The sequence below is a fragment of the Protomyctophum bolini genome, assembly GCF_963924005.1.
Source record: "Protomyctophum bolini genome assembly, chromosome: 17".
Lineage (NCBI taxonomy): Eukaryota > Metazoa > Chordata > Actinopteri > Myctophiformes > Myctophidae > Protomyctophum > Protomyctophum bolini.
Genome location: NC_137878.1, coordinates 5,258,114 through 5,270,458, shown reverse-complemented (window position 1 = coordinate 5,270,458; position 12,345 = coordinate 5,258,114). Strand labels below are relative to the sequence as shown.

Here is a 12,345-nt window from a genome sequence, read left to right as displayed (position 1 = left end):
TGAGGGTTCGAGTCCCTTCGTGGTTGGTGTACTGTGTTGGTGTAAAGTTCCGCGGAATTAACCATTTAGTTCCTAATTATCATTTAGCTCCCTGGAAATAAAAACGTTTGGATTTCCCCCTATTTGGGAACCACGACTGTTCTAGTAAGTAGGCCTAGTGGATAGATGCCAAAAAAGTTAATTTTTATATTTTACACAAAAGGTGGTGGTTCAGAGTCTTCCCATTGGGTTTCAGCTCCTTAAAACCACCTCTGTTTTCGGTGAGTTTATCATAGATTTATAAAAGGAGTTTATGGCTAAAGTAAAGTATTTATATTTGTAGTTTTGTAGTACAGAAATGTAGGCGTCATGAATGAATGCTAGTCTCACACGGACTGCCCGTATGGAAATCAAGACAAAACTAAAGTTACTTTTACTCGCAACGTCGTCCATGCTACAGCCATAGATAGATAGATAGATAGATGGCATGTTCTATTATGTATTTAAAAGGATTTGGACAATTCGTGTAATTCCCGAGTGAAACAGTAATTTCCATACAGGCAGTCCCGCGGGCAGCCCCTCAAGAGAGTCACGGAATTCGATAGACCAACTAAAGCTGGTGTAACGGGTGTAACACAATGACAACAACGGACCTGGCGCGAGACTCGAACTGAACAACATGAACATGTAATGTTAAAATAAGACATCTTTCAAAACAAAACGGAGGTAAATATGTTTTAAATAAAGTGCTATATCAGCCAATACACCTTTGCTATCGTTAGTGAGGACTAGTAACAACAGCCACATTTACAAAAGTGGTACTAGATGTTGAGTTTCATCATTAACTGTGTTTCCAAACTAAAACAAAACCTTGCGTACTGTAAATGGTTTATTTAACCTAAAAAATGGTCAAAACGTTTAGTTTTTAATCCTCAAACGCGGTTAAACGAACACATTTAGGAAAAGAACAAACGTTAAAAACAAAGGGTCAACACAGGAAAAAAAATAATATACGGTAAATAAATATAGCAATTCTTACAATCTGATGAATACCGGAGAACTCGCCAGTTATGTCATCAATAACATTCTTTATACATTTAAAGATACATTAGATAAATTCTATCTAATGTAATTCTTTATATATTTAAATTTATTCTTCATCAATGTCTTCATCAGCATCGTTATTATACAGTTTTACTAACATGCTGTCTTCATCAGTGTAGTAGCCTATGTCAAATTCACAGATGTTATAGTTAATTTCCAAAGTGATCAAATTATTTTGTGCAATTAAATGGTCAGCTAGATGATGATAAAAAAGGTGCAGTATGTGAATGCTAATGATAAGTAGGCCTACTATTTCAGGAATTGTTTACTATACATTGTTTCGGTACTTTGGTGTTTAAACTTTTAGCATTCCTACTTTCTCTAGTGTTAACTCTAAACTATGTGTGCTCCGGTGTGGTATTTCCGAACGCGCCCTATATATCTCTCTCTTGTTGTTACTGCCTCTTCTCTTGGCCAGTGCGCACTTGTAAAAGAGACTATGGTCTCAATGTGATTTTACTGGTTAAATAAAGGTTAAATAAAAAAATAATAAGGCGAGTTGGTAAACTGGTGAGTTCTCCGGATACCATCTGAATCCCCCACACCCTTTCCCCTACATATGTTTTTTCCCCCTTTTTACCTCCTCTATGATGAAGTGTTTGTACGTCTCTAAATGTTATGATGAACTTATTTTAACATGGTGGACCCTGTTGTAGCAACATAAACAAGTGTAATGCTTTATGCCTGGTGTCGTCCACAGTTAAGTTGTGTATTGCGTTGTACTTGAAATGTACCGTAATTCTCCAATCTGTTAATAAATTCTTCAATCAGTCAGGAGACGATCAATTAAAACAAACCTGGGGTTATTAAATTATTTACAGCAGTGGCTTTCCACCCTTTTCATGCCAATTGTCCATTATTTATTCTGCATTTGAGCCACGGACCACCATTTAATCACATGTAGCCTCTCAGACCCAATACTTGAGTCTTAGAAGTTAGAATATAGTCATCGAATAAGATGTTGTCCACAATTCCAATTCCATGCTGTGTTGATGTGGTAGCCTACTATCTATAGCCTGGAGAGATAACAGGGCAAATGACAATTCTTCTACATTCTCTAATTGTGTAGACTTCTTGAAAATTCAGCAATGCAGATGTTTAACCATAATCTTAACTGTTGAGAGCGTAGCGTACAGGTCCATTTGGTTACATTTTTACGCTCTCAAGAGTTAAAGATCACATTTATCACCAAAGTAATCGATAAGAAACATCGGCCGATGTTTTTCACTAGCCTTTGGAGAATCACGAACGTGTGCCTTTTAAAATAGCGCGATCGCTTGTCATAATGTCACGAAAAATATCCCATCGTCAACAAGAAGCAAGAACAGAGCCACCCGTCCCACAGGACGACAATTGAAGGACTTTTGCTAATAAATACCTACAAACATAATAAGCACCTAACTGTAAAGACAGCGTGTGTGTAAGTGTGTTGTCTGATCATGGATTCTTCTGTCCAGTTCCCAGCACGGTGAACAACATGAAGAAGGCGTCCAAGGCCTCAGGAAAAGCCTGCCAGTCCTCCCAGGAGGAGTGTGGAGTGTGGCTGGACACTGTGACGCTGAAAGGAAAGGTCAGTCACTGTGGAGCAGTGTTGATTTCGTAGACTGAAACCATGACGACTTTTTGCCGTCGACTACCTTTTTTCACAGAGGAAACCTAAATGGAAACTAAATGAAAACTAAGCTATGATGACTAAAACTAAGACTAAATATACGGACAATTTCGTCAACGAATAAAAACGACACTAAAATGTTAGGAAGGGACTAGTGGACAAGAGATCCAGCATAAGTCATTTTACACTTGGTTGCATGGTGAAAATAGCCGATCTACAAGCTCACAACGCGTCGCAGCGCGACGAGTTGTAATTATGGACAAAACCAACTATCCCAATATCGTTTTTAACAAACGCCTCGATATCAACTAGATCATGTGCGCCACTAACTTTTTGTCCCCCAAAGTGCCATGCCTGCATCATTAAACCCTAAGATCAAACCTTTTTGTTTCGATACAAATTCCAAGAGTAGCTGATCTACGCTCATGTCACATTGTGAGATCACTGCAGATTGGCTATATTATTATTATATTAATTTTTGTTATATATATATATATATATATATATATATATATTAGTGATCGACCGATAATCGGCCGTGGCCGATTATCGGCTTCGATATTCATGTTTTTTATTAATATCGGTATCGGTAATAATCGGGGGAAAAAACGGCCGATTAACGATTATTATATTTTGTCATAAATGCGCAAAAAAGTACAACAACCACTCCACTCTCATTGAAAATCCGGTAGAGTACGGTTATAAGGAGATGTATATAGCTTAGCTGCGTGTCTGTAACACAGAGGAGGAGTAGACACACACAGAGCACAGCACGCTGTGCCTGCTCGCTCCTCCCTCCCTCCCAGTTCCACACACACGGAGTAAAAAGAGAGAGGGCTAGAAGGAGTAATACTAACCTTGTAACCATAAGCATTGCTGTTTTCATCTTGCATTAACAAAAATAAAATCCACACTGAGAGGGACAGAAGGTGTAACAGTGGTAGACCTACATTAGCCAACGCTAGCTCAAATGCTAACGCTGCAAACTTACTGCAGCTGTAAACGGTTCTTTGATTGTGTGTGTGTGTGTGTGTGTGTGTGTGCGTGCGTGCGTGCGCGCGTGGGTGCGTGGCCACATGCTGCGTGTGTGTGTGTGTGTGTGTGTGTGTGTGTGTGTGTGCGTGCGTGCGTGCGTGCGTGCATGCATGCGAGCCAACTGTTTTCTAAAAGGACAACTTTTTCCCCCCATCCTGACCAGCCTATTATTATTATTATTGCATTTTGGCTATGTGCAATAACTAACTGCAAGCCAATGAAGAATGAACCAATCAGTAGCATTGTCAATATTTGTCTTAATTTCTAATTCATATTTATTTAGTTGACAATAATTTAACGGTAGGCCAGTGTTTTGAGACATAAAAGGCTATTGTCTTGTATTGCTATAAAATTATGATATTGAAAGTGGCAAATTTCAGTGGTGGAGTAAAAACAACAAGGTCACATGGCTTTGGGGAGTTTGGGCAGCAGATCTACAAGCTCTCAACATGTCATGCTGCAATGTTCTGTGGGCTTGTAGATCACCAATTTGGATAAATAAACTGATTTTTTTTCCCTGATTTCTTTTTTAAATAAATGTTTTAAGCCTGTGCCTGCACTTCATACAGCACTATGTTCCATATTCTGCTACAGTACATTGCACTAATTCTTGCACTAACTTTTTATAAGCAATAAATGTTCTCCAATGCATTTAAAGGAATTATTGTGTTAGAATTTATGTTACTGTAAAAAAAATTTTTTTACTTAAATTAATATCGGTCATAATATCGGCTATCAGGCTTTTTGATTCTCCACTAATCGGTAATCGGAAATATCGGCCAAAAACCATATCGGTCGATCACTAATATATATATATATATATATATATATATAAAATAAATAGGACCAGACAACACTTATTCCATATCCCGGATAGCATCTATGCTCACCACAATATCGATGTAATATTATTGATATATTTCCCAGTGTAAATTTCGACTACAAATATATTTTGTTTTGACTGAGCAGCAGCAAACCACCAGATAGAGTCACGTCCCGTACTGTCTCATAACACATGATGAATGATCATTATTGTTATTCATATCATTTAAGCAGAACCAGAGTGTGGGGCGTCTCATCTCAAAATGTTATTTATGTATAATTTAACCCAGTGGCTCCCAAAGTTCCCCCCACCCCCCCTTGACATGAAAAAGTTTGGGAACCACTGATTTAACCAGAACCAGAGTGTGCAACGTCCCGTCTCTAAATGTTACTTCTATATCATCTCAGCAGAAGCAGCCTGCTCGGCGTCCCATCTCCAAACTGCTGAACCCGTCGCTGGGAGGTGGAGGCTATAGTTTGGCCGTGGCTCTGAACTTCACCCAAACCAGAGTCCCCTTGCCCAACACCAAACAGAGTTCCATTTTCTCCTTCTTTGCGCCACAATGCAGAGGTACGTAGGTCAAATAAAAAGTCTTTGCCCTTTATTTGCAGACAGCTTTGATTATGTGTCTTGGCCTGCATCTTGACCAATCTTCACAGAATGTCATGATGGTTATGATGACATGCCAGGGGTTCATGTGGTTAGGACTGATTGTACTGGGCAACGTTCAGGTGTGAATGCCTAACCTTTAGTGTGAAGCAATAGAGCACTGAAGTCTGGCATCAATATCACTAGAGGGCACTAAGTCCATGGGTTTTTTGTATTTTTGTATTTGTATTGATCGCCTCATAAGAACTATGTTTCAAAAATAAACAAATCATCCCGGCCATTTCACTCGTATCCATATGAGGAATCAACTGACTGAGAGAAAACGCCAATGTTACTGCTGCTGAATTAGTTACATTTTAGCTAGAAACAGACTATCAAATATCAGTGACTTACTGTCATTAACGATAGATAGTCCGGGAGCTAGACCCAGCCCTCATAACAATTTTTGCTACCTTTTTTTCACTATTATTTCCTGTTAGCATATACCTTGGGCCATCTCAAAATGAAGGGACCACTCCCAACTCGGCCCTGTTTGGTTTCAGGGGCCCAAAAACCGCTTTTTTGGTATGTCTCTGGCGAAATTGTGTAAAGGCAAATAAAAATTCACTAAAATTACATAAATACACATGGAAGTGTGAAATTTGGCATGGAGTATCCTGACACATAGGGGTAAGTATCAGAATAGGATTTTGGGGCTATCTACCTTTGTATTCTTAAATATGACCTACATCATCCTCAGAAACACAAAAATCCGTTTAACAAATAACAACAAAGATGGTTATTTTCCAGCACATTAGGGTGAATATAACTGCCTCACTTGTATATAGAAAACTTCCCATATCCTTAAGCTTCAATTTAAGCCCAAGATGACCTCTCTATCTTGAAGATTACTCTTTCTGTGGCCAAAATGCTGCACTATACCTCAAATCGGAGACATTTTCATTATCAGTCACTATAGCCTTCCAGAGTCCTAGAATGTAACAATAGGTTCACATGTTCTGCAACTACTGCTGTCTGAAGTTAGAAACATGAATACTACAGCAGGAACACAAATGCCCTTTATTATATTTATATTTATTTATTATATTATATGCACATAATAGCTTGTTTCAGTACATAGCCTATCAATAGTCACCCAAATCAATGTGCACCCAAATGTTAATAGAAAATAGAAATGTTGAATGGGAGAAGAGGTAGAAACCTGATTGTGTCCACCTTGATGCATTCATATAATTCAACCATCATCACTCCATGTCACCCTCAATAAATATATGTGAAACCACAAGCCGACTATGGTTCTCTAATAGGCACACTGGTGTAAGGGTGATATAGCCTACAACCAGCAAACCCCTTCGTACAGTATACAATTCTTTCATGGTCCTTCGAGCACGGATCACCCTGCCATCAGAGATGGACCGGAGTCCCCCTCCCCAGGTCCACCGCCACCATCGGCGCAGCAGCGACCATGGGCCCCAGCCCCCCAGCAGCCATGGCCGTACTGTACTGTACATTATGTGTCGCATGTCGTTATAGGTGAGCCGTACTGTACTGTACTGTACATTATGTGTCGCATGTCGTTATAGGTGAGCCGTACTGTACTGTACTGTACATTATGTGTCGCATGTCATTATAGGTGAGCCGTACTGTACTGTACATTATGTGTCGCATGTCGTTATAGGTGAGCCGTACTGTACTGTACTGTACATTACATGTCGCATGATGTTATAGGTGAGCCGTACTGTACTGTACATTATGTGTCGCATGTCGTTATGTTGTCCAACATTCACAGCATGTCAGGGCCCTCAGCTCCCCAGCAGCAGCCATGGCCCCCACTCCCCCAGCTCTCCAGCAGCAGCCATGGCCCCCACTCCCCAGCAGCCATGGCCCCCACTCCCCCAGCTCCCAGCAGCAGCCATGGCACCCAGCTCCCCAGCAGCCATGGCCCCCACTCCCCCAGCAGCCATGGACTACATAATGTACAGTACAGTACGGCTCACCTATAACGACATGTGACACATAATGTACAGTACAGTACGGCCATGGCTGCTGGGGGGCTGAGGGCCATGGCTGCTGGGGGGCTGGGGCCCATGGTCGCTGCTGCGCCGATGGTGGCGGTGGAGCTGGGGAGGGGGACTCCGGTCCATCTCTGATGGCAGGGTGATCCGTGCTCGAAGGACCATGAAATAATTGTATACTGTACGAAGGGGTTTGCTGGTTGTAGGCTATATCACCCTTACACCAGTGTGCCTATTAGAGAACCATGCAGGACCATAGTCGGCTTGTGGTTTCACATATATTTATTGAGGGTGACATGGAGTGATGATGGTTGAATTATATTAATGCATCAAGGTGGACACAATCAGGTTTCTACCTCTTCTCCCATTCAACATTTCTATTAACATTTGGGTGCACATTGATTTGGGTGACTATTGATAGGCTATGTACTGAAACAAGCTATTATGTGCATATAATATAATAAATAAATATAAATATAATAAAAGGCATTTGTGTTCCTGCTGTAGTATTCATGTTTCTAACTTCAGACAGCAGTAGTTGCAGAACATTTGAACCTATTGTTACATTCTAGGACTCTGGAAGGCTATATTGACTGATAATGAAAATGTCTCCGATTTGAGGTATAGTGCAGCATTTTGGCCACAGAAAGAGTAATCTTCAAGATAGAGAGGTCATCTTGGGCTTAAATTGAAGTTTAAGGATATGGGAAGTTTTCTATATACAAGTGAGGCAGTTATATTCACCCTAATGTGCTGGAAAATAACCATCTTTGTTGTTATTTGTTAAACGGACAGTGTATATTTTTGTGTTTCTGAGGATGATGTAGGTCATATTTCAGAATACAAAGGTAGATAGCCCCAAAATCCTATTCTGATACTTACCCCTATGTGTCAGGATACTCCATGCCAAATTTCACACTTCCATGTGTATTTATGTAATTTTAGTGAATTTTTATTTGCCTTTACACAATTTCGCCAGAGACATATACCAAAAAAGGGGTTTTTGGGCCCCTGAAACCAAACGGGGCCGAGTTGGGAGTGGTCCCTTCATTTTGAGATGGCCCAAGGTATATGCTAACAGGAAATAATAGTGAAAAAAAGGTAGCAAAAATTGTTATGAGGGCTGGGTCTAGCTCCCGGACTAAGAGAGGCACCTCCCCAACAATATTGCTGAGACAAGTCTGTTTATTTTTTAACCATAATTCCTATATGAGACGATTCTAAGATGACCCCATGTTATTCCAAAATGCAGCAGCCAGAGTTTTAACTAGAACTAAGATGAGAGAACATATTACTCCAGTTTTGGCATCACTGCACTGGCTTCCGGTTGTTTTTAGGATTGATTTTAAAATTCTTTTACTTGTCTATAAAGCTCTCAATGGTCTCGCACCTTCCTACCTACATGACTGCCTGCCTAAATATGTCCCAAACCGCCCCCTAAGGTCTTCCACTGCTGGCCTGCTCGCTTTGCCAAAAAAAAATGGCAACAAAAAAATACGGGGAAGCAGCTTTTTGCTTCTACGGGCCGTCGGCATGGAACAAGCTCCCACTGTACCTTCGTCAGGCAGCCTCTGTAGACATTTTTAAAGCTCAGCTCAAGACCCACTTCTACAACATTGCTTTTAATTGATCTTTTATTTTTTATTTTTGTTATTCATGTCCTCACTGTATTGCATTACTGCTTGTTTTTAATGTTGTTGCCTTGCTTTTCTTTTATTCTCCATTTTTCTGTAAAGCACTTTGAGCTGCATTTCATGTCATGAAAGGTGCTATACAAATAAAGTTTTATTATTATTATTCTCCATAGAGAGAAACTTCTGCGAACCAGGGGATTTAATAAGAGAGTGATGTCAGGACTTTGGTGCTCTTATGTTGCTAAATAACTGCACTTGTGTCCAGAAAACCTACACCCTGGATAAAGAGATTATGAGAGAACAAAAATAACATGGTTAACATTTTCCCATTCCTTGTATTTAACCCTACAGTTCAAAACAAGAGAGCTCCATCTGAACTGGCAAACAGAGACGTTGTGAACTCAACAACCCCCTCCTCGTCCTCATCCTCATCCTTCTCCTCCTCCTCAACCAGCCCGCCACCCGAGGAATTCGGCGCAAAGCAAAAGCATGAACCGGATCCCGAAGTGCTGGCCTTCCTTAACGGAGAGGAGTTCAGAGGAGAGTGTGCACGCCGCCACCGGGAGAGCGAACGAGCCGCTGAGAACGAGGCGCCGGTCTCGCTCTCCCGCGGCGACATACTCCACCTGCTCGGACATGTGGACTCGGAACACCACGACGGATATGAAGACAGAGAGCCGGAAACGAAGAGGAGGCCTTCTGAAAGCTCCTCACCGCCTGCTGGGGCAGAGCAGAGCAGCCGGGAGGAGGAGGTCCCAGGGAGGCTGTCCGAACCCTCACCCCGAACAGAGGGCCTGTCTGGGGCAGAGCAGTGCAGCCGGGAGGAGGAGGTCCCAGGGAGGCTGTCCGAACCCTCACCCCGAACAGAGGGCCTGTCTGGGGCAGAGCGCTACAGCCGGGAGGAGGAGGTCCCAGGGAGGCTGTCCGAACCCTCATCCCGAACAGAGGGCCTGTCTGGGGCAGAGCGCTACAGCCGGGAGGAGGAGGTCCCAGGGAGGCTGTCCGAACCCTCACCCCGAACAGAGGGCCTGTCTGGGGCAGAGCGCTACAGCCGGGAGCACCCGGGGGGAGCCGAGAGCTGCTCCCAGTACAGCTACAGCCTGCAGGTGCCAACCACGGCCCGTAACCAGAGGATACAATACGCCCACTTAACCCCAGACTCTGAGACCAGTAGTCGGTTCAGCCTGACTCACGAGGAACGCCCCGCGGCCCACGGGGAAGGGGAAGGCGGCGTCTCTGGGACGGCTCTGCTCTGTGAGGAAGGCTTCAGGGTCTGTGAGGGTGCAGGAGAGGAGAGGAGATCTACCCAGGAGAGGAGAGGAGGTGAGGGGAGCACATCTACCCAGAAGGAGAGAGGAGGAGGTGAGGGGAGCACATCTACCCAGAAGGAGAGAGGAGGAGGAGAGGGGAGGACATGTACGCTGAAGGAGAAAGGAGGAGGAGGAGGAGAGGGAAGGACATGTACGCAGAAGGAGAAAGGAGGAGGAGGAGGAGGAGAGGGAAGGACATGTACGCAGAAGCCTCGTGGATCTCAGCAGGAGGAGGAGAAGGAAAACGACACATCGTCGCCATTGGCTCTAAAATCCCCAAACGAGCGCTCGTCGCTCTCTCCACCCCGCAGAAGACCTCTGGGAAATCATCACACGCTTATGCAAACGGTGTCGTGGTCCGCCCCTCCTCCCGGGCGACCGTGGAAGCGCGCGCGAGAGGAGGACGATGCCGCTGCCGCCAGCGGTCTCGCCTCGCCGTGCAAGCGGCCGAGAGCGCGCAGCTCTCCTCTGAAGAGAGCTCCGTGGAGCGAGCCGGAGCCGGACGACAGCCTGGCCACGCTGTTCACTCAGGTAGGATGACAGGTTTTAGGTAACACTTTGACTACTCTTCACCATTTCCCCGAGTTAATTAACTGTAGAACACTTTCGCTGCGATTCGCGAGTTGCCCGAGTTATGTTTTCATTGTTTAATCCACGTTTTTTTATCAGTTTAAAGTCATATAGTCCGCTAGCCAGAATATGAACCCGGACATGTTGAGTACACCAATGTTTTATGTTAGAAATGTTGAGTATGGGTCCCCAGCATGTAGAAACCTCCGGATGCTAACTTGCATATGCTGAGCAATTTCCATAATTGGCATAATATGTGACCATACCATTAACAACCTATAAGGGGGAACAAAAATCTAAATTTCATCATGCTTTATGTAGCATGTGCCATGTCAAACTAGGGGGTTTTCATGATGCTGGATCCATTCCAAGCATTAGTTTTGCACAAAAACACTACTTGGGCTAAAGTAAAAACGGCCATAGCGTCATCACAAATGTGAATTTGGGCAAGTGGCTATGGCCGTTTTTAGCCCAATAAGTTATTTTTTTTGTAAAACTAATGCTTGGAATGGATTCAGCATCATGAAAACCCCATAGTTTGACATTTGTACACTCTCAGAGTCACAGACCCATAAGGGTCCATTTGGTTCCCAACTATCATGTAACTGGGGACCCCCCCCCCCCCTTTGAACTCCCTCAAGGACCCCCTAGGTGTCCCCAGACCCCCCCTTTAACCCATTCTGACCTGAGATCAGATTCATAAGAGGTTTCCACTGGACACACACTGGTCTGATGAACCCATTCTGACCTGAGATCAGATTCATAAGAGGTTTCCACTGGACACACACTGGTCTGATGAACCCATTCTGACCTGAGATCAGATTCTAAAAATGTCAGTCGTTCTTCGATTTTTCAAAAATAGCAGACCTACAAGCTCGTAGCGCGCCACTCGGTGTAGATCGGTGTAGATCTGCTATTTTTCAATAGCTAAAGCATAACACAGTGCCAACACCAAAATGGGTTCCCGTTCAGAATGGGTTAAGAAACCACTGGATTAGATGTGGACTAATATGTAATCATTGTGACAAACATCCTACACTCAGGACTCGGAGGGCTTCAGGGTGATCGCTCACCGTCGAGGAGGAGAAGGAGGAGGAGGAGGAGGAGGAGTGACGGCGTCAGCCTGGAGTCCACTGAAGGAGCATGGAGGCAACCACAGAACACTGTCTCTGAAGACCTCTGTGGACGAGGAGGAGGAGGAGGAGATGCTCTTCACTCAGGACTCTCAGGGGAACGTGGTCATCAAACACTGACACAGACAGACAGACATATTCACACCGAGTCTGTTTGATTCTATGGGCTCCATTTTCGTCACCGCTAAACCCCTCATCCCTAAACTTCTTTGCCTTTTCTTTTTTTTACTATTTTGAAAAACATTTTTGAACTGTTCAACTAGCCAATCTACATTGACACGTTGTGAGCTTGTAGACTGGCCATTTTAACTATTCAAATGTTTTGCAAAATGGTAAAAAGAAAAATCACACCCGTGTGAACTGAGTGTTGCAACTCTCCCCCCCCCCCCCCTCATCTCTCTCTCTCTCATTAGCAGGCAACAGTGCAGCACTAATACTATCTCTGTTTCTAGCACAACAGCGCCCCTACTGGTACTCATAGTCATATACTGGTGCTCATGGCCACATAGGTGAATACATAG

General features: G+C 43.5%; 1 protein-coding gene across 1 annotated transcript; it reads left to right on the top strand.

Annotated features, from left to right (window-relative positions):
* The first annotated feature begins 638 nt into the window (after positions 1-638).
* Positions 639-12,099, top strand: aunip (aurora kinase A and ninein interacting protein). Its single transcript, XM_080787042.1, has 6 exons — positions 639-705; positions 2,541-2,653; positions 4,961-5,123; positions 9,163-10,082; positions 10,158-10,652; positions 11,735-12,099. The coding sequence occupies exons 2-6, from the start codon at positions 2,561-2,563 to the stop codon at positions 11,942-11,944; spliced, it is 1,881 nt and encodes a 626-aa protein (XP_080643168.1). The 5' UTR covers positions 639-705; positions 2,541-2,560; the 3' UTR covers positions 11,945-12,099.
* Positions 12,100-12,345: the final 246 nt, after the last annotated feature.

Excerpts from the sequence above, each read along its gene's own strand:
- aunip (XM_080787042.1), top strand. The coding sequence starts at position 2,561 with ATGAAGAAGGCGTCCAAGGCCTCAGGAAAAGCCTGCCAGTCCTCCCAG. Across the intron at positions 5,124-9,162 it reads CTTTGCGCCACAATGCAGAG|TTCAAAACAAGAGAGCTCCA; the intron begins GTACGTAGGTCA and ends TTAACCCTACAG. Across the intron at positions 10,653-11,734 it reads TGGCCACGCTGTTCACTCAG|GACTCGGAGGGCTTCAGGGT; the intron begins GTAGGATGACAG and ends TCCTACACTCAG.